The sequence below is a fragment of the Coptis chinensis genome, unplaced genomic scaffold, assembly GCF_015680905.1.
Source record: "Coptis chinensis isolate HL-2020 unplaced genomic scaffold, ASM1568090v1 utg2528_pilon_pilon, whole genome shotgun sequence".
In the NCBI taxonomy this organism is placed as follows: Eukaryota; Viridiplantae; Streptophyta; class Magnoliopsida; order Ranunculales; family Ranunculaceae; genus Coptis; species Coptis chinensis.
Window position 1 is genome coordinate 53,049 of NW_028238130.1, and position 23,249 is coordinate 76,297.

Sequence of the window (23,249 nt, forward strand, 5' to 3'; positions counted from 1 at the left end):
TATCTGGTTAGGGATTTTGATCATACAAGTTTTGGGAATAGTCCATTATATTGTGGTGGAGGTGAGAGTGAAATTGTGGATGAGTTTGGTGAGGATAGCAAGTTTGTTAAGGGTGTTTGATTTCATTATAGATACTTTGATTTGTTTGAGTTCTCAAAGGGAGTTGCATTTGGATATTTAATTTATAACATAGTTAGGTCCTTTCAAACTAGAGTTGATGAAAGGAAGTCAACTTCATAAAAAAAAAATGTTTATCGGAAAAAAAATAAAAATAAAAAATACTCTATATGACCCATTAAACTAGGGGATGAATATGTTGCATCTGCATTCATTTGGTAAGTTAAGGTAGTGCCAATGGTAATGTTGGAATTAGATTGTATAGTTTGTGCCAAATAGTTATTTGACGAAGGGTGCATTGACAATCACCAAATATAATAATAATTTTTGTTAGCATTCCTTTGTCAAAAGAGTAATTTAAAATAACAAAAAAAATTTAAAAAAAAAAAAAAAAAAAAAAAAAAAAAAAAAAAAACCCTCATTTCTTTTATTTTATTTGGTATGTCTCATAGTCTCAAATGAAACCACATTGCACCCGTGGTCCTCAAACCACCTTGCACATTGCTAATGTTTGAATGTTGAAGACTTGAAGGGTTTAAGGTGCTTAGAGGCTAGAATGACTTGGACAAATAAAATGTCGGAAGGGCAAAGAAACTTTTGATTGATTTCGTCCAAAAGAGTCTGCAACTCTGCCAAGTTGGATTGGGTATGATGCACATTTTTAACCGAATTCACAATCACACAATGTAACATATCCTAGAACATATATGTTAACATATATAGCAACAACTATCAATGTATTTAAATTTTCAAGGGTGTTTGATTTCATTATAGATACTTGGATTTGTTTGAGTTCTCAAAGGGAGTTGCATTTGGATATTTAATTAATAACATAGTCAGGTCCTTTCAAACTAGAGTTGATGAAAGGAAGTAAACTTCATAAAAAAAAATGTTTATTGAAAAAAAATAAAAAATAAAAAATACTCTATATGACCCATTAAACTAGGGGATGAATATATTGCATCTTCATTCATTTGGTAAGTTAAGGTAGTGCCAATGGTAATGTTGGAATTGGATTGTATAGTTTGTGCCAAATAGTTATTTGCCGAAGGGTGCATTGACAATCACCAATATAATAATAGTATAGAGGCACAAACCTGTACATGAAACATTTTTAGCTGAAGTGTTAATAACAATTCACTTCTGGCATTAAGGACCTCCGACTTTATTCAATTAAATAATCCTAATTAAATAATTAACTCTTTATGGACTTGATCCACAAGAACTTTGTAGAGAAATTTAGATATTGAACTAACGCCCACATCTGTGATGAAACAAAGATTAAGGTTTTCTAATACATTGAGCTATGGAATGGAATAGGAATTACTGTGACTTGATTTGTAATGTTGTGATTGGATATAGAGTTGATAATCACACTAACATGCACACTTTTGTAGATGTGTCAGTAAATAATCATGGTTACCTTACTTTGTAATCCAACTAATTCATAGTAATTGTGCTACAGGTATGGGACAGTTACAAAGACATAGTCACAATATAGGAGATTACACTGCTTTTGTATTGAATGTTTCATTGTAAAATGTGTGTTGAGACTTGGGATTCTGCTCTCAAATATATCTTTATAAATTGTAAAATTGTATATACATCTAGGTAACTAAAGAGTCATTACGAGTTTACTAATTTTCATTATTTCTATGTATAGAACTCCGAATGTAAATAAATGTCATTAAATCATTGATTGTCGTCACAACACAAACAATTGTGTATTAACTTCTGTTTAGTTTGTTTAATGATTAAAATAGGATCTCGATTCTTATTTATAACTATTATGATGCATTAGTATGTAGGAGTATCCGCATTACATAATTGAAATGTCGTTAGCCATTTGTTTTTTAAGAGCAATCTGTGGCATATCACTTATATGCCCACTTGCTCAGTTTCCCTTGAATAGTTCTTTGTGTGTTATTCCCTACTCCGTTGATCCTCTAAATGATCCTCTAAATGATCTTCTGTTGAGTGGACCTTGGAAGAAGTCAATTTTAGATACAAGTAGTGGTTCGACATAGTTCTAAGATTGATATCCGATTTACACTCACAAAACTTGGCGGCATAACTCATCCATACATCAATTGGGATTTGGAAATCCAATTTGTTTGCATATCAAACGGACTATAAAATGTGTTCACGAAGATTGACCTCTCAAGAAATCGACTCTTTTGGCTATCGATCGGTCATCCAACATTGTAGGAAAACACGATCCTTTCTTGGGTGGGGAGGACTTTGACAATGTCATAGTGGAGTATTTGGTGAGTGAGATCAAATGCATTCATGGGATTGATGCTACAATATAATCGCCAAGTTAGTTTGTCCAAATGCTTCGTCAAGCGGTGAGAAAGCTAAGGTATGACTCTCATCTAGATTTGAAATTGACATCGATTTGTCTTTCGCTACTGCTGATGTATCAGCCAGAAAAGATATATGTACGATTTACACTTACTAGATCAAGGTTTGAGAGCTTGCAATCCCCTTCAAAAAATATTAGAAAAACATAAACCCTTCAAACAAAATATGCAATGAATCATTAGCTATCAATATACATATATTATTTATTCAAGTGGACTTTAGGTTTTTGAGTAATTAGCTATCTATGCAGCAAGTCCGGCCATAGGCCGGGCCAAATGGCTAGTATAAATAACTACTTAGTTCAAAATTTCGTTAGATGGTTAGTGTTACATAAATGACATAAGCACATGTATTATACATAGTTCGTGATTCCGAACGAAATTCCGGAATTCCGTTTGAAATTTCGGTTTTCTAAAAAAAACGGAATTTTAAATATAGAGTCGAAATATCCGAAATTATCCGAAATTCCGAATATAACAAGGGTAAAATCGAATTTCGATGTAATTAAGTAAAAGGTAAACGCGTAAAGAAGTGAGATTGGAAGTGGAAGTGGAAGTGGACGAGAAAAGGAACTCCACTCCGTGTCTCCCTATATATATCTCTTTGCCCGTGGCTTTACAAACAATACAAACAGAGTAAAATCCGTCGATTATATTGGAAGTCCGTAACACCCCAATTATCTTTCTTTTTTTGTAACCTACCCCCCTTTCTCACCTTAAAACACTTAACAGAATGAAGATAGGGAAAAACAATTGTAACAGTTGCTGCAAAAATGGTTTAACAGGGAAGAAGAGGAAAAGGATGGTGCACCCATTACGGTGTTCATTGTTTGGATATTCAACCTACCCAAAACCCGATAATCAGGAGAAAAGCTTGTACATCTCTTTCTTTGCTGAAGCAGGTGTTGTCTGGTACGTTATAAACCCTGGAGAATTCACAAACAACAAGGAGATCACCACTCTCGATCCAACTTTCACAATTGCTTATTCAGTTGTTGGTGAAGGTAGTTGTTCGGTAGCCTTGGGCTCGACTATTTATATGATGTTCTGTGACGAAATGGAAGGGTCTACCAATGTGGTTACCTTCGAGACTAGGAAAAGAAGCGGTGGAGACGACCCTTTTATATGCCGAAAGCTAAACTCCCATACCCTTGGCGAGAGGACTAAACCTACACTAGTTTCCACACATGGCAAAATGTATGTATTTGGATCAAGTGTAAGCTCTCCGAAACCATGGGCTGAGGTTTTCGACCCAGATTTGAATCTATGGTCTCCTCTGCCTGATCCTCCTAAGAAGGTGTGTGAATCATCTTATGGTTATTGCTGCATTTCAGTTGTAGTTGTTGGGGACAAGATATATGTGTGCATGTACTCGGTAATGAGTGTATTCTCATTTGATGTGAAAACTAAGGTGTGGGAGCAAGTAACAACACCTCTGTCCGATGCATTTCACTGGTCTTTTGGAGGTACCGTTTTAGATGATATTCTCTTCATGTATTCCTTAGGTTCTGTGATGGCTTACGATTTAACCAATGAGATATGGTTTGAGAAGCCTGTGAAAGGATTGGGCATCAAGTCTACTAGTGAGTTACCTCTTCGTGAACTACGCTATGGACATATTGTTGCAATTGGAAACAAAACGCTGTGCGTGGTTTGGGAGGACAATGTAGACTCTCGTGCCTGTGTTCATTGTGTGAAGTTTCGGATCGAAAGGGCTGTGAATTCCAAACGCCAAAGCTTTTTGCGTGCTGATGTCCAGGGAAGATCAACTTACCATATCACCGCTGGATGTTTATTTTCTGATTGTCTTGCATTGTAATGGGGTTATGAATGTGGTGGAGGGAGAAGAATGTGTTCTCCCTCCAAAAGATTCTGTAAATGTTTTATCAAAATAACTTAATATGAGGGCATTGATTGTGCTTAATTTATCTACTAGTATGCAAACCGAGCTTCGCACCGGTTTTTCAAAAGTAGCCGGTGCACACGTGGTATTTTAAGAAAATTCTGCTTAAGGATCATTATATGAGCAATTATTATGTACACTACCCTGTCCCATGGTATATGGTATATGTTTGGGCTGGAGGATTGAGATTTTATTCGGACTAAAGTTTCTTTTCCTTGACACAACAATCGATTTTATTGATAGATTTCTAAATGGATTCATAGATAATTATCTAAAATAACTCCGTTTTACAATCGTTTTTAGATAAGATATTGCTCTTTAATACCAAAAGGAATGATATATAATGTAGGAGGCCTCTTCTGAGGAAACTCAAGCTGGAGAATGATTTAGTCCTTGGAGACAGGAGGGAGCTAATGCAGAATTTAAGGAGCAAAGGAACTGGAATAATCTGGAAGCATAGTGGTTTTGGTAGTAGAATTTCTAGTTCAGAGCTGGAATTAGCTGGGAACATAGTGATTTTGTTATTAAAATTTCTAGTTTATTTAAGCAGCACTCTAAAACCTCAGTTTTTAATATTTAGTATAATAAGTTTATAATAAATTACAAAAGAGAGGCCCGTAATATGCAGCTATTAGCCCTTCTCCATCATGGCAAAAGTTGTAACCTCTCCATAATGGAAAAAAGTTGTTATCAAGAAAAAAATGTGCTAAAATATGAAGGTTAGTTTCAAAATATTTCAGCATATCCTAGTACAAACACAGAGACTGAGCACAGAGCAAATGCAATTTTGTTGTAGGGAAAGAGCAAGAGAAGTCACCCACTTCATTGATTAATATACTTACTGGACTTTGATGGGCAAAAGTAAAGTAAAAGTTGTTTGAACCATCCAAGTTGTATTCCTAGTGAGTAGTTCGTAACAATACTAATATTTTTCTCTTCAAAAAATTCATAACCAAGTGCTGTAGCACCAACAACTGCAAAATTCACCCCCTGATACATTAACCCCCTGATATTTTTCACGATTAGTCTGCTACTCTGAATTTGAAATTCGCTGGTACAGCAGATAGCCTGATACATTGCCACTGATATATATAGCACGATGTTACCTACATGGGTACCTACATAAGTACAAATAGCACACACACTTAACATACATGATACACTTAACACACTTACCATATATTCTAGAGAATTACTATAGGTAACATTCCCTTGCGATGAAAATTGAAAAATGGTAAACTTAAATAGATATGTGCTGGCATGCGGCATATAATTGGGTACTTTTGTTTGCCTGATTGAACTCCACATGGGCATGATACCTGTATTACTGAAAACTGCGAGGAAAGTCGAGATACTACTTGTGGAATGTAGTAGAGTACTCATAAACAGCTGTATATCAGTTTCACCACTGTAAAGTATCGGGAGGATGTTCTGAAGGACATACCTATTGACTGCAGGGTTTCAGTCTAATGGTACCCTATTGAAAGTATACCTATTGCAGGATGTTCTGTAGCTGTATACCTATTGACTGCAGGGAGGATGTAAAGTAGAGATACCTATTGAAGCATCAAAGAAAGCCGTTTCCATTCAAAAGAAAGCACTCAAAGGACTAATAAGTGACTACTTATAGAGTTTAGCACATTACTTATAGAGTTTAGCACATTTATATATGTCCGGGATGAGGTGTAGGCTAGCACATGTTCTTAAGGGGACTTTTAAGTTACCTAGAATAAAAAAGATGGAAAAAGATGTCCTGCAGTGGGAAAAGCACATGAAGCAGTGCACTGGCAAGTTCTATCGGTGATCTTGCATAAACTTAGTGCAGATATGGTACAATGATCAGTTGTGCAATGACATGAAATGCAACCCAAGGTGTAAGAAGGGATTTCAACAATTCTCAGAGAAATTTCGCAAGTGACATGTCAGTTATCAGTTGGACTGTGATATTTTGGCCTACAATTATTACTGTTAGTTGTAACATGCAAGCAACCAATAAACGCGAACTCAAAACAAACATTGACTTCTTGTTCCAAAATTGGTAAGGACAGAAGGGCACACATCAAATGTTGGAGCTATATAGTCTGTGTATCATATAAATAAATAAAAGAAGAAGCATAAAGTGTTGCAGACTTGCAGTCACTGGAAATCAAAGACTCTTTGACAGGGTTGATGTAACATGCCAATACGCAAAACCAAGCAGGTCTCTAGCATAGAATAAAAGTGAGACAACGTCAAGTTGTATTACAAACCTCCTCTTCTTTCTTTTCCCAATCCTGAAATTCAGCTCTAGCACGCTCCCTAGTCAACAATGCCTATTATAAGAAATAGACATAGTTATACTCCAGCATTAATTCATCCTTAATTTCCAAACATAGGATGAGTTTAAGAAGTTTCAAAAATTTACAGAACATAAATTCTTTTAGATCTAAGAGATAAACACATATGAGCAAGTCAATATTTTCCACTCATACTACATGATTTGAAAATATGTCCAAATACACATCCTAAGAAGTACACCAGCCCTTAAATCAATCCTATTCATAAGAGAAAGTTTTTTGTTTAGGGCCATCTCCTACATTCGTATGTACCAGTATTTGAAGTTTTTAGGTAAAATCAGTTCCAAATTTCTTATCTCCAGTGTATTACTGAAAAAATGCACGTCAAATTACTTTTAAATCAACGTGATCAGCCCATGTCAGTTTTTCCACTCTTACAATAAGTACAACAATCCTTATACCAAAGTTATTTCTAACAGAAAGCTATGAAGGGTTGTATTCTATGTGCGTAGGGGGTTGTGGACCAAGGTCTTAAGATTAATCTTTTTGTCTGGGGGTTTGTATTTAAGAGAGCAGGAAAAAGAGCGTTTGAGAAAATTAGAAGAGGATATAGAGGGAAAGAGAAAAAGATTGTGAATAAAATATTTAAAAGTGATTCAAGCTTTGAATATGGAAATAAAAATATTGGCTTTTGAACAAGTGATGGAGAAAGGTTTGAGATTACAAATGTCATTTTTCTAACAAAGGTTGTTTTTGGTTTAAATATGTTACAAATGTCTGCGCTCAGTATTTTTGCTTTAATGGTGTGGAAGGAAATCTTTAGTTTTAGACTTGGCTTGGATGTGAATAAAAATATAATTTATAAGAAATAAGTGAGAAAAGAAATTGAGAATAATAAGTTATGGACTTTGACTTGATGATCAAAGGAATAAAGTCTTATTTTTTATTAGGCTAGTGCTCATTGTTCTTCATGGTACATTAATTTGACAAGTTTTTGTTATATAAGACAAGTTATTAGAAGTACCCTTTGGGTGTAAGTGATAAATTACAAAGACAATGTTATTTTAATTGAAAATATTTAACACGAGTTGGACAATTATGGTATGTGTATTTATAGTGAAAGTGTGAAAGCAGGGGGCGGTTAGGGCTTGGTTAGGCTTAGTTAGAATTAGGGCCTATGTTTTAGAATCTTAGCCCTAGCCCTGCCCTAGAAGGCATTAGGGCCGGGGCTAAACTCTGTGAGGACTTTAGTTGTGAGGGCTTTATAGGGCTTAGGGTCGGGTCGGTCAGGGCCGGGTTAGGGTCGTTAGGGCTAAATTTCCACCCCTAGTCTCTAGGCGCTAGGCGGTGCCCAACTGACTCGCCTAGGCCCTAGTCGTTCAAAAAATCAATGGACCAACTAGGCGGGGTCTAGGTGGACCGATTAGGCGGGCTAGGCGGGTCTAGGCAGTCCAGTCAAGTTTTTTTTTTTGAATGATTAAATGTCGAAAAATAAAGGCCCGTGTAGGCTTAAGATTTGAATGAGTTTAAAAGACTTAAGTCTAATGTAAATTATATGCCACTATAACAAAAAGTATGTTTTTATATGAAATCAATATTCCTCAACTATTACGCATTTTTGTAATAAGTATATTTGTTTGTGTTTATTTTTTGAGTTATGGTAAATGATTTTCTTCATTTCTTGTAGTATATGTGTATATTACTATATATATTAGGAAAAAAACCCGCCTAGTGCCTAACCCATCTAGGCACTGCCTAGAAGGCCTAGGCGCTCTCCCACTGCCCGACTACCGCCTAGCGTTTTTTAGAACACTGAATTAAATCCTCTTGTTCCTGGATGTTGATAAGGGTCCTGATTCGGTCATGATAATGTCATTTTGTTCTTAATTCGGCCATTGTCAACAACTCAATGCAAAAAATTGCTGACATTACCCACTAGTTGCTGACAAAATGCGCTGAGTTACATTTTGTGCCCGAATTAGAAATACATTGACATTATTATCATGGCCGAATCAGAAATTTACCCTATTCATAATTCATAGTTTAGGTTTTAGTGGTAGTAGAGAGATCCTTGATCAATCACCTACAACTCTATGTTGTTTTCGGTAAAGTGTAGTGTTAAGATATGCAGGGGTCTATATACTGTTGTGTAGTGTACGTGTTTCAAATAACATGTCCTCAACTGAAAGTTAAATCATATGAGCTGGACGTGAGTACAAACTGTTCTCAGCTAAGTTTTGATCATTGATCGAGATTTTTAGTTGACTATGCATTAGAATTACGTGCATCAGGCCTCACCAGTATATTGGCCATGGAAAAAATTCCATGCAGATGACCACCTTGAAATTTACGTATTTACCATACCAGCATGCCTCACAATTCACACCCTTCAACTAACAAACTAACTACCCTGCTTCACCATTAAAACATGTGTAGTTTTGTGACTTTGTTAGTTATTCTGTTATTAGTTTTCTAGCAATGGTGCCACAAACTCTGTTTCTGCTCTGCATCTTCTTCACTATTTTTCTTCAACTAAAATCTCTACATGCTCAACGTCAACTCCAAAACTTCACAAGAAACACATATGATTCTACAATCCCCTCTCCTGTAAATTCTTCTCTAGTTCCAGCTCTTTTTGTTCTTGGTGACTCTTCTGTCGATTGCGGTACTAACAACTACCTTGGTACATTTGCTCATGCTGATATCTTGCCTTACGGAAGAGATTTTGATACTCATAAACCAACTGGTAGATTCTGTAACGGAAGAATTCCTGTTGATTATCTTGGTATAACTCAACCTTCTTCTCTGTTTTCTGCAAGTTCTTAATTAGTTGAAGTGAATTTAGCAATCCCATTACTCACTTATTTGTTTGCATGCAAGAAGAAATAAATGAGGTTTGTTTGGCATTGTTCATTTTCACAAAAAAAAATTGGGTTTCTTGAGACAGAAATGAGTAGTATTCTTAGTTTTTTTGCAAGAAAAAAGATAAAGGGGTTTAAAAGAATGCATACAATTTTGTTATAACTAAGTTCTTGAAGAGAAATGTATATCGTTTTTGGGCTAACAGATGTTTGATACTGCTATCATTTATTTTACTGTTATTAGCATTGCACCTTGGATTACCTTTTGTACCTGCCTTTCTCGGGCAAGGTGGAGCCGTTGAAGATATGATACATGGAGTGAATTATGCTTCTGCGGGTGCTGGCATCATCTTTTCAAGTGGATCAGAACTGGTAATTGAACCTGCTAGATTTTCCATTTATGTGCGATAATTGGATTATAATGTTAAGACTGTTTGAGCTACAGTGCATGAACTGGGCAACATTTTGCTATAAGTAGACAAGTAATGATATCTGTTCTACTTGATAAGAAATTTAGTTTTGTTATATTGCGGTGAGGAGCTTTTCTAAAACCGTTTGATATTAAGGATCAGAGTGACATTGTTGTTCTTGTTCTTCATTTTTTTTGTGAGCAAATTGTTTACTATCTTAAATTTATGCATTCAGCTTTTTTCAAAAATGTGCAAGATCTAATGCTACTTAACAATATCATTTAACTCAGTTAGACAGACTAGATATGAGGATTTTGAGCAATTGCTTCATTGAAGTCAGGTAAGGTAACAAATGAGCAGTAGACCATTCACCAGAACCAGGGCAGAATGTATGGGAGTTCCGTTGCATAATGTAGTAAGCAGTAGACCGGACTGCAGTTCTCCACCTTGTTTTTAGTAGTCTAGTCTGCTAAGTTTTTGTTTCCTGTAGACCTGGCTAATTGATTGTTATCCTACCATTCCTACATAACAAAGTATGCCATTCATCTTGAATTGAGTATTCATACACAGTACCAAGAACCATTGTTTTAAAAGGCATTTGAGGCGAACGCCTCAAGGCGTGGCGTACCTAAAATGCCCTAAAGGCATTTACGCACTGGAAGTGTACCCCTCAATAGTGAGCGTAAGCATCGCAAAAAATTTATACCACAATTTTTTTTTTTTTTTTTGAAATTTTAGTGCAAATAGACATCAACTTTAAATAGTATTTATGTACCAAACCCATCATAAAGATTTTGTAAGTACTTCAACTTTTAAACTTCCTTTAATCAATCTATGTATCCCCTCTTTCTTTTTTTCGATAATGGAAATCAATGTATCCTCTCTTGTCTTGCAAAATGAAGTATAATTGTTAACTCTTAATGATAAAAAAACTCTAAATAAATCTCAAGTACGTTTATGAATAAATTGTTGTATAAAATGATGTATCACAATTCACAAAGTTTACTTCACTTTATTGATTTTTGTTTGTTCACTTAGAAATTTATACTTACATAATAGGATTTTTTTTAGAATTAAGAAAATGTCATGCACTGGAGGCTTAGGCCTCGCGTCATGGGCTGGTCACCGTCGCCCCATGCTTTCACGTTTTAAAACATTGCCAAGAACAATGTCTTATATCATATATATGTTCACTGTCGGCAGAGTGTGAATGATGTTTATTCATTAAGTGAAGAGAAGCAGTGTACTGAGCGTATTTTATAATTTTGATTAATATTTTAGGGACAACATATCTCCTTCACACAGCAGATTCAGCAAGTTTCTGATACCTTCCAGCAATTCATAATGAAATTAGGAGAGGACGTAGCAACAGATATTATATCGAAGTCGGTCTTCTATGTTTCAGTTGGAAGCAATGACTATATTCATTACTACCTGCGCAATGTATCTGGGGTGCAAACACTCTACCTTCCTTGGGATTTCAACCAGCTGTTGGTGACAACAGTAAAGCAAGAACTGAAGGTGGCATATCCTTTAGATACAACCTTTCTTTTGCCGTAGCATATATATCTGGAAGTTACATATGTTGAGAGATCTTGTTATGTATGCAGAACTTGTACAATGCTAATGTCAGGAGATTGGTGGTAGCGGGGCTTGCTCCTATTGGTTGTGCTCCTCACTACTTGTGGCAGTACAGCAGCAAAAACGGGGAATGTGTCAAGGAGATAAATGACATTGTAATGGAATTCAACTTTGCCATGAGATATATGGTTGAAGAGCTTGCTCACGAACTTCCCAACGCCAATATTACTTTCTGTGATGTGTTTGAAGCTTCAATGGATATAATGCGGAATCGTGACCTATACGGTGATGAGATTGTCTATATTTTTCTCCTGGCTAGTACAGGAAGACTAAGAATATTAGTTAATCACCAACTTGTAATATGCACTTCATATGCAGGATTGGAAGTGACAACAGATGCTTGCTGTGGGTTCGGTCCATACAATGGTTGGATCATGTGTCTGTCACCAGAACTGGCTTGCAATAATGCCTCCAATCATGTTTGGTGGGACCAGTTTCATCCAACTGCTGCTGTGAACTCTATTCTAGCAGACAATGTGTGGTCTGGCCTGCACATGAACATGTGTTATCCTATGAGCTTGAAGGCTATGGTAGTGCCAGTCAAACAACCAGACCAGAACTCTAAATAAGCAGCAGTTGTTCGTCGTATGAACTTACTTCAGGTGAACACATGCTAAAGGAGCTCCCAGTATGATTGGTCTAATACAGAGTCGGTATAGGATTGTCTTATAACTGTATATTTTTCATCTCTACCAACTTACCTATCCAATAGGTCATGCTGTTTTGTTGGACGCAAGCTGGAATTGTGCTTCAGTTATATGTGTTCCAGTAGAAATATATGAACCAAAACAGGTCTTGTTTGATCTGTTATACATCTTTAGATTTTCATCCAGACTTTCTTAGGTAGTGGGAGAGCTTGTTGTGTGCACTGCATAGTTTAATAAATCAATTTAAGTGCCTGAACATCTTGGTTTGATTGTTTTTCACTCTTGACACCATTATAACGAGCATTCAGAGTTGGAAAACTTTAGCTTAACAGTTCTGCTTGGTGAAAGGAAATGTTTCCTTTCAAATCTTGGCTCACTTGTAGCAAAATGGTATGTAAATTCACCAAAAAATGTTATGAAGTGTGGAACTATTTCTTTTCTCTATTTTTCATTACAGTTTTCTAGCTTTACCCCCTCCAAAACTTAGGCTAACTAGTATTAGCTTTACCCCCCACAAGTTTCATCTATAGGGCTTACCCCCAAGACCACGGTCAACCTTAATTGACTGTGTTCTTTTAATGAAAAAGACCTTAGTGCCCTTCTGTGGATGCAATGACTAGTATTTTACATAAGGGCACTGAGGTCTTTTCATGGGTGCTCACGGTTTAGTCAAACTTAGGTTGACCGTGGTCTTGGGGTAAGCCTATAGATAAAACTTTTGGGAGAGTAAAACTAATTAGCCTAAGTTCGGGGCTAAAGCTAGAAAACTGTTTTCATTACAAACCTCTGGCTTCAAAATATATGGAACGAATTAATAAATAAGGGAGGGGTTATAGGGACATATTTGACACGTAAACAAACTCAAAATCGTTAGGGCATTTATAAGTTTCGGATTAGACTAATATTTTGTAGATATGATCTCATAACTATTCTAAACATTGTCACAAATAATAAAAAAAAATAAAAAATTTCTAAATTTGCCAAATATAATTAACAATTTACAAAATTTGGCTAATTAATTGTAGACGTTTCATTTTCACCATTTTTTTATACAATATTATCAAAATACACAAAACCTTGTCAACATGTCCAACACCATCCATATTATCTTCTCCAACACTTACGCTCATTCAACATCGAAACTCTTTTACTTGGAACTCTTCTATGATAAATGGGTATTCTCAAAATGAACTGAAAGAAATTCAGCTTCTTGGGCCGCCTTAATTTCAGCTTTTGCACAAAGTGGGCAGAGCGAAGAGGCTTTGAAGATGCTATCTGAGCTTCATAAATCGGGAATGGTGCCAAGCGACTCTATGTTTACCAGTGCTCTCTTTGCTTGTGCCAACATTGGTGCTCTTGAGATGGGTAGACAGCTACACTCCCTCACTGTTAAAGCTGGTTGTCAGTGCAACTCATATGTGGGTAATGGATTGATTTCCATGTATGCCAAGTGTAGGAATTTGGAAAATGTTTCGCAGGTTTTCAATACAATGAGAGTGAGGGATACTGTATCGTGGAATTCTTTGATTTCGGGGATCTCCCAGAATAACATGCTTGATGATGCTCGTAGCATTTTTGAAAAGATGCCCAGACGTGATGTTGTTTCTTGGACTGCCATGATATCTGCATACGCACAAACTGGACAAGGACATCTATAGCCCTTGAACTGTTTCTTGACATGATGGCCTCAGGTGTAAAACCAAATTCGTCAACTGTGACTGGCCTTCTCGTTACAAGTGGAAGCTTGGGTGCGAGAAAGCTTGGCAAACAGATACATTGTCTGATTTTCAAGCTTGGGCTCGACGCTGATGTCTTTGTTGGTAACTCACTCATAGCTATGTACTATAAATGCGGCTGCAAGGATGGATTCTGGGTGTTTGACGAGATGTATGAATTTGACATAGTGACATGGAACACGATACTGATCGGTTGTGCTCAAAATGGGTTTGGAAAAGAAGCTGTAGATATTTTTGAAAAAATGAAAGCTGATGGGGTCCTGCCTAATCAGATCAGTTTCTTGGGCATCTTATGTGCTTGTAGCCATGCTGGGTTAGTTAACGAAGGATGTAGTTATTTCAATTCCATGAAAGATTACGGAGTCGTGCCATTGGAGGGTCATTATGCTTGTATGGTGAACCTTCTGGGCCGTGCTGGGCATCTCCATGAAGCTGAGGAATTAATTGAAAACATGCCAATTGAACCAGATTCAGTGGTCTGGGCAGCACTTCTTGGTGGTTGTAGGATCCATCAAAACGTGGAGCTCGGCCAAAAAGTTGTTGAAAGGCTCTTCCAGTTGGAACCTCAGAAAACTGGTAATTATGTATTGTTGTCGAATATCTACGCCTCCCTAGGCATGTGGGAGGAAGTGGAAGAAGTCAGGAAGATGATGAGAGATTGGGGAGTGACCAAGGAACCAGGAATCAGTTGGATCCAGATCAAGAACAAGTTGCTGTCTTTTGTCAATGGGGATAAAAGACAAGATCATATAGAAGAGGTCTACACAATCCTGAAGGAGTTCTATGGGCGTCTCAGAGAAGTAGGCTATGTTCCCGACACAAACTTCGTTCTTCATGATGTGGAGGAGGAGCAAAAAGAGAATGCCCTCCTCTATCACAGTGAAAAGCTCACAATTGGTTATGGTCTACTAAACACCCATGAGAATGCCCTCCTCTATCACAGTGAAAAGCTCACAATTGGTTATGGTCTACTAAACACCCCTCATGGGACTTCAATCCAGAAAATGAAGAACCTCCGTATTTGTGGAGACTGTCATTCTTTTACAAAGTTCCTGTCCAAAGTTACCCAAAGAGAAATTGTCATCAGAGATGGAAACAGATTCCACCATTTTCAAGATGGCTCATGTTCTTGTGGGGATTATTGGTGATTTTCACAATGAACAGTTTTGTGGGCTTGCATAGCAGCATTTCTTTTATGTAACTGCCAAGTGGAATTTTTTATGCTATGCTGAATGATCACCGCTGACATTTGTGGAGATTGACGTCTTTTAGTCTATTACTGGGGTTCTACACTGGCAGTGTGGTCCTTGTACCGTAGAAAACCACAAACAACATACAGAATGATGTATCTCTTTCGTCAGACACTAACAAAATGACAATTTGTAGTAATATACTAGATAAAAATAGTGAATCTGCTACCTCTTCCACCAAGGAATGTTTTGTTATAGACAATTCCAAAACTATGCAAGATGATACGAAGAAACCTTCACTTATACACTGCAATTACGAAAGAAGAGAAAGCACTGAGCCAAAGGTATGTTTGTATATTCTTATCATGACTTTGTTTTGACTAAAATTATGGAACTTCGAGCACATGCATAAGTTTTATGCCTTGTACTTTAGAGCTATGATACGAGGATACGATCAGTTTATTTGAATACCATCCTAAAATGGACATGGATATGGTAAATACAGGCGGGATTAGATTAGATACTTCTATTTTCTTATCCCCAATTAGTTGAATGTTACAAATTTACGATAGACCATTATGAGATTATCTTCTTTTACTAATTTAGAAGTAGAGGAGGGTACACCACTTGTTTTCTTTGTAGTTCATTTTTTCAATTCATGTCCATTGCGTCCTCTCTTTCAAGGTGGTGTCCATATAGGCACCTGACTTCTTAACACTAAGCAGAATAGCTGAAAGAATATTTATCATGAATTCTGAAATATAGTTACTTTCCATAATTGTCTTTATCTGTGCGATGGCCCTTGGAAATCAATGAACCTATTTTATTGTACCCGTACCTTGTATTCCTTCATAGAGATCGACTGTCAACTGATAGAAATGTGTTTGTCAACTGATACCTATGTAGGAGAGTAGTTTGGTTAATACAGAATCAGCATGTGTTTGTTGGATTTTTTTTTTTGGAATTCTAGAGTGTTCTCTTTTATGTGAAAGGTTATTTATGAAACTTAAGGTCTCAGCAAGTTGTTCACTTTCCATATTTGTATGCAAGTGTTTTTTCTCCCTTGCATTTTGCATTTTGCATTTAACTGAAGCAACCAAGTAGGTTATGTAAATAGTAGTATATTGTAGCTACAGTGGATGCATATTTACATACTACTACTTTACTTACGATTTATGGCTAATTTCTTAATTGATATCTAATTCGCTTTGGATTTTAGTTGATGGGGTTTGACTTTAGTCTCCTTAGTTTTTGGTAGATGGTGGATCCCTTCTGTTTCAATGGTTGATTATTAATGACTGTAGATTAGCAGCACCTAGGTTGAATCCATAGATATTCATTTGATGTCACAGAAATGAGTATACAATGTCCACACACTAGGACTTGTTTGGACCCTTATGAACAAGCAATATCCATTCTTGAAAGGGCCCCTTTCAGCTTTAGATGAGGATAATCTAATACCTTGTTATGGATTTGGAGATGAATCGACACATGATAAGAAGGTATTTACTATTTAGTTATTACCGAAATTACAAGCCACACAATGACTATGATGAAACACTAATGCGGTTGCAATAACCCACCGGGCACTGTTGTCTCTCTCATTTCCACCCACCGTGGTCAGATGATCATACTGTACAAGGTCAAGGGGTTGCTTCTCTGCAACAAAGGAATACCATTTCATTAGTATCGGAAAATAGGACACACACATATCAGGAGAAGCCAAATGAAGGTTTGTTTCGGTGCCTAAAAGAACCAAATGATGGTCCATTATATAGAAGAAGAAACAGAATAAAAAGTTCTCTTGCTTGGAGAAGAGAAATATAAAAGAAAGAAGAGATAGTGCTTACTGGCCAGCTAAAGTTGGTAAGAAACACTGGATCATTGGCCAGCTAATGTCAGGCACAGAGCTGCTGCCCGTTAGTCTGCTCAAGGCCTAGGGCTCTCTTCCTAAGATATCCTTATTGTCTAGCCTTTGCGAAAATCCATTAGCATTAGATGAACAATCACCAGTACTCCTTGCAACTACATGCTCCATCTAAAAATCTATGGAAGCGAACACGATCCCTCTTACCCACCTATGAAAGCTACACTTTTTCATTCCCAACCATCAAAAAGTTTGACAGCAAAATTAATAAATCAAAATACTATCAATCACCAAAACACTATATGATCAAAAGACCTCAATATATCGATGATTAATAAGACTTAAGTAGACATCAAGACATCAACTAGAATTATGTATACAAGAGCAAGGATCAACAATTAGTAAATCCCACCGCTTAATTACCCGAAATCACTACCGTACCCACACTAGTAGTGGACTGTAAAATTACATGATTCAACTTTAAGGATCCACCAAGAACAATTTAAACAAGATTGAAGCAACCATAGAATATTCAGCACCAATAACTCTAAATATTCAAGTTCATCTACATACTGCATGGATATAATAAGAATGAAGATGAACTAACATATCCAACAGATATCAAACCTCAAAAATAGTGAACAAGTTTTATCGTATGTATCAATACCAATGAGATATACAAATCAAGTGTCCGTGAGGGGACAAACTTCTCAAATGAGAGGAAGTGTATATGAAGACTCCACAGCAGGTTTAAACCACCTGAAAGAGTCATATTTTTTCTTCAATACCACTTATACCATAATGTTCAAAGTTAACAGGAGTTTCAAGGTCATTGAGGTCCCATACGGTATAGGCAGGGAACTTTAGAACTAATCTCAGAGCCTTTGATGAACAATTAATTATCGAGTCTATATCTATATGAACCGAAACAAGCAAGCAATGCAAGAACTAAACCCAATGGAAGTGTAGATCTGCAACTTCAGATATGATAATACAGGGTTCTACCTGAACTTAAGCTACTTCTGGATAAACATAACCCAAGTCCTAGGTCCTACTGATAATGGCACAGGCTACAAAAGTTTGTATGTTCCAATTGATAATTCTAGAATGGTACAAAATATACCCAAGAATATAAGAAATCAAGTATATAGTGGGTGTTACTCTACAAAAGAAGAACTAAAGTAAAGATAACTATTACCTAGTAAGAATTTGATGGTAGATTCTCCAAGTGTACATGCCCTTGAAATTCCTTCCCAATCAATACTTCAAAAACGATATCGTCGTCGTCGTTCTATTATCCTCCTCTATAAGGATTTTTTAGTAACACCTTCTAATTGGTTTTAATCTATATACTAATTACTAGGTATTATAGTTATGGAACCAACAAGTAATACGTTATCCTAGGCAAACTTGCCTTGATACATAAACATGAATATTAAATAAATTAGTATGCATTATCATCAACAGGAAACCAACAAGGCAACAACTACATTCACTGGAATCACATGCAGGCGTAAAATTACAATAAAAATAAAAAGCTTAGCACTAATTAAACTAACTTACGTCGACACGTGTATTAACTTCTGACACACAAGTCTAGCTAAATATCCAAATCCTAAAGCCTAAAATATACAATTTTAAAATATAAATGTGAGTCAGTTACTATACAAGTACATAATCAAAATGTATCACCAACTCCCCGGGTCACAAACAACAAACAGGGTCCTACTTTGAAGTATACATGGGATTCCAAAGAGGACTTCTTCATTTCTAACTTTGTATCAGTAGAAATCAGTTATTACAGCTAAAATGTTCTAACATACTAACTGCTTTCAGTTAATGATTCTAAAAAAATAAGTAACAGTGAAATTAACGCATCAAGTCTAAGTAATAGTGTAATTAACGCATCAAGTCTCTACTCTCTAGTATATAGAGAGACCATTGTAGTCATTCAAGGTTAAGTCAATATATTGGTTTCACTCAAAATTCCTTCTGCATCTAATGGCTTTGCTAACTAATCAAAGAATTAATATCAAAATACGTTGTAAGTAAAGTACATGTTAATTGGATGACCGAGCTCAACGTAGAAATCCGGAGAACTGATAGGAAAAATAAAAAGAAGAATTGAAAACTGTAGAATTGATACAAAAAAGAATTGACACAAGAGAGTAAACGATTACCTGAACCAAGCTATTGATTGTGACAGAAATAGCTTTAAAAGAGATGAATCCCTCAAACTTTAAACGGTTCACCTGCATCAAATTGTTACAAGTATTTTCAGAGAAGTGAATAGCCAACATCAAACACTTATGTGATAGGGTCATTTCCCAAGTCATTATGAATGCTACTCGGGTAACGGGCAATAAGTTCATGGAGTTGTATGTTAATAATATGAATAGAATGAAGCCAAATTTTTTTTCTTTGTTAGAAGGACAATAAGTTCAAAAGTTTCATTTCACTTTTTACCATTTTCTCTTGAACCTCCTCGGGTACAAACAATCCATTCCTCGGAGTATGAGTAGTCCACATAAGTAGTACATGTACAGATATGATATCCCCTCATATAATTTCATTAAAACAACTAAGACTCAATTAATCACTACATAGCCATTAAAACAATAAATTGTGAAAAATCTTTATACTTATAGCACGTCAGTGTAATGACAAAGTAAAGGACATCCTAGCCTATACTTAGCTTGTCGGTCAAATGACATAATCCATTCCATATGGAAATACACAAGTAAATATTGCTTCATCTACATCTATACTTAGTATTAGTGCCGGTGATTTAAGCATAACCCATGTACACAAACATTTTTTTACGCAGAAACAAAATGATTGTGAGCATACAATAAAATGATTATGAGCATACAAAATGATTGTAACGTACACAGTACACCTAAAAACTGCAAAATTCAAATTTTTTAATGCATTGAAGATTAAAATTTTCTACTTTTAAGAAAAACTCAATTTAAACTGGCAATGACATACACTAATACACCCACTTCCTGAAATGAAATATGTCTCACGGAAATAACAATTGAAGAAGAAAAAAATAAGAAAAAATTACCTGATAATTGGATGTGCACAAAACCAAATCAACCCGAGCCAGAGCCAGAGCCAGAATCAAAGAGAAGAATTTCAAAAGGGAAAAACTAATAGCAAATTTAAGCTATTAAAAACCCAATAAACTGAACTGAAAAAGGCGTTCGTAGAACAAAACTGAAGATAACAATATAGTTTTAAATTCAACGTAGATGACTAAGGGGTTGTTTGTTTTTTTTGAATTCAGCATTCAGAGCCTCTTAAACTTAAGTTTTAAGCATTCAGAGGCTCAAAACTTGTTTGTTTTTTTTAAGTAGTTTAAGCATTCAAGAATACTTTTAAGATTCAAAGAAAAACCAAAATTTTTCCAATGTCAATTATAATACTTGAAACAAGAAAGTCCCCTTCTTGCCCTTTCTTAGGAACCCAATCTCAAGAACCCATCTACTTTCCTATCTTGACTTTTATGGCTTCAAAATAGGTTCTTCAAAATTTGATGTTGGCGTCCACGGTTTTTTTTCATTTTTTGGGTGAATGATATCCACTTTGTTAAAAATAGAATTACATATATATATATATATATTGAAAATAAACAAAATATGAAAATAAACCGTTAAAATATATTTGTGAAAGCATATTTTAAATAAATTTATTTATTATTTATTTTTTTCGATAATCCATCTCTTCTCCTCAAATATAATATATATTTTGTTTAACAAGAAATCAAATTAGTGTTTAAAATAGATAGCATGAGTAAAATTGTCCGAATGATTTATATTCAAACCTTCAGAGCCGAGTGTTATTCTAATGAGAAAATAAACATGTTTTTTAGAATTCAGCAATCAGCATTTAGCATTAAGAGGATGAGCCATTCAGCATTCATAGGCTCAGAAAAACAAACGACTCCTAAGCCTAAAATAAATCCACCAAAACCAGAATAAAAATCAAAATGAATTGACTGAAGGAGAATAAGATATTACCTAAGAAGGAGAAAGAAATCAACCGAAGGAGCGGGAGGAGAAATCTACCAAATGAGCAGCTTCAATGAAGAATCAGGAGTCGAAACCGAAAATTGTGAGACGAAATTGATATCGTATTCATGACATTTTCAGAACCCAATATTGCAAAGTAATATCTATCATCACTCACAACAACTCAAAGTTTTAATCTTTGAACACGAATTTAACAAAATAAAGATTTAACCTTAATCTAGTTTTCCCTTTCTCAAATCCTACTGAAATTTCGAAATAAGCGGGCACAAACTGAAATTTTTGGCTGCCCCTCTTAATTCTAGCGGGCACAAACTGAAATTTTTCACCAAATAGTAGAGCGGGAATAAGCCAGAGAAAGCTCAATTTTTCACTTTCAAACTATGACGCCGTTGGTGGGTGTCATTTTTGGAACAATTTGGGAGGGGGGTTGCTAATCCTAGTTAACCCTATTTTTTTTTCCCTCTGATCCTGAAGATGAGACGATGTCTATAGAGTGAACTGATAGCACGACAATGATCTGAAGACAAGAGAGGTGCTTGCAGAATAAAGAGTTGGGAATTTGTGTGTAGTGTCATACTTCAAAATCATAAAAATCATTTACTTCTATCCATTCTTATTCACTAACTTAAGTAAAATCAGATAATGATTCTCAAAATATGGTATGGAACCTCCTAAGACTTTCTCAATGATCTCAGTGAAATGCCTAGTGACAAATTTAGTTACTGATGAAATAAATGTGTGAAAGTTAGTTTACAGCCAGAAAAAAAAATGCATGTTCCCATAAAAAATACAAGAGGAAGGTGTAAGATGATGGCTTGTTGCAAATCACAATCCAATATCTGTTAAGAATGATATCTAAGTTTCAATATATTATCTCAGGTCCTATTCAAACCGAAAATTTAGTTCCCATTTCATATCACCTAGTAAGCAATTGCAACTCATCAATACATGATTTAGACACAGGTGAAGTGTACTTCTAACCTCAAGATTTTTCAGTGTCCTTGTATGCCGTAAGGACATCCTCGAGCTCCATCTCAGAATCATCTGGGACAGTAATACCCTCCAATTGCTCATGATGTCTTCACCCCTGCCATCCAAGAAAGCATGTTCACCTTTATCATCTACCTTAAGCAGATTATCACCTCCCTCCATATCTGAAAACTCATTATATGTTTCAATATCCTGTTTTCTTCCCCTGTAACCAATAAGACGTTGAACCTTTTCTTTCCAAAGAACCAAAGGGCACTTCTCTATAAGCTCAGGACCATCATAAGCTTCAGTTAAGTATACACTAAGTCTCTTATCTCTTTCAGAGACATAAAAGATCCCAAAATGTTTCAAGAAGATTCTCATCAACTTCTGAGGCATCACAAGTTCTTTACGGAAGTGAGTGAGGTAATCAGTAACAAGCCTCTTCTCAAGAGTAAAACTAAGTAGCTCATGCATGACAGCAATGGCTCTCTTATCAAACTCCTTCGAGCCAGCTGTGAGCCATCGATAAGACCGCTTCTGGAAGTGTTCAATCTTCCAACCAAACCTGAAAAGCTTTTTGTAGTGTGCAGGGAACTTCATTGGAAAAGGAAGTGTGAGCAGGATTCGACTCAATCAATCCATTCACCTTCTTCTCTAACTCAGTCACAGCCCAAGCAGGATTCCAAGAAACAAGTTCCAAATACTCAACAGCATCATCTTTCGGCTTAACTACCCTAAACAAATCAGGACACTTATGAGGTAATCCCACGGCAACCCAAAACTCTGAAACTGAGCAGGATGCATATTCCGCCACTTTCTCCCCATCTCTCTTTTGTTCAGCTTCTTTCGTCATCCCACACCTTGCTTCTATCTTGTATTCTCTGTTTCTAAATCATGCACTCTCTTTAACTTGCTTCTATCTTGTATTCTTTTACTTATGACTCGTAACAAACTATATTCTATGTCCCCATCTCACAAAATCCCATGGTAACTCATAAAACTGCTTAGTTAGTGTGAACTTGGATATTTTCGCCATTATTTATTAGTAAGTGTTTCGGTATTACCTCGGTTTAAGTTGGTTACTGAGATGCATTTTGTTTACAATGGGGTATGATTTTAAGACTAATCCTGCAAATTACTAGATATATAATGGTTAGATAAGGTTTTGAATAATAAGGGATGGGGTGAATGGAATGTACCTTATTTTTTTTTTTAAAATGTAAAAGAGA

General features: G+C 35.9%; 2 protein-coding genes and 1 pseudogene across 28 annotated transcripts; 2 read left to right on the forward strand and 1 right to left on the reverse strand.

The window, feature by feature from the left end:
- Positions 1 to 9,811: 9,811 nt before the first annotated feature.
- Positions 9,812 to 12,491, forward strand: LOC147473471 (GDSL esterase/lipase At1g71691-like). Its single transcript, XM_086587396.1, has 3 exons — positions 9,812 to 9,892; positions 11,212 to 11,451; positions 11,541 to 12,491. The coding sequence occupies exons 1-3, from the start codon at positions 9,827 to 9,829 to the stop codon at positions 12,138 to 12,140; spliced, it is 906 nt and encodes a 301-aa protein (XP_086443522.1). The 5' UTR covers positions 9,812 to 9,826; the 3' UTR covers positions 12,141 to 12,491.
- A 377-nt stretch (positions 12,492 to 12,868) lies between these two features.
- Positions 12,869 to 15,487, forward strand: LOC147473472 (pentatricopeptide repeat-containing protein At2g22070 pseudogene; annotated as a pseudogene).
- A 1,137-nt stretch (positions 15,488 to 16,624) lies between these two features.
- Positions 16,625 to 22,783, reverse strand: LOC147473473 (uncharacterized). 27 transcript variants are annotated; one of them, XR_015210436.1, is made up of 7 exons: positions 22,030 to 22,783; positions 21,037 to 21,095; positions 20,082 to 20,233; positions 19,192 to 19,263; positions 18,210 to 18,274; positions 16,995 to 17,222; positions 16,625 to 16,803 (listed from the first exon to the last, which is right to left on the reverse strand). XR_015210436.1 is itself a non-coding variant. In XM_086587393.1 (3 exons), exons 1-3 carry the CDS (start codon positions 22,618 to 22,620, stop codon positions 16,765 to 16,767), a joined length of 702 nt encoding a protein of 233 aa, XP_086443519.1. In that variant the 5' UTR covers positions 22,621 to 22,783; the 3' UTR covers positions 16,625 to 16,764. The 27 variants fall into 27 exon arrangements, 1 of the variants encoding a protein (XP_086443519.1); XR_015210434.1 differs by having other exon boundaries at positions 18,210 to 18,315; XR_015210435.1 differs by lacking the exon at positions 18,210 to 18,274 and adding an exon at positions 19,069 to 19,110 and having other exon boundaries at positions 16,995 to 17,231.
- Positions 22,784 to 23,249: the final 466 nt, after the last annotated feature.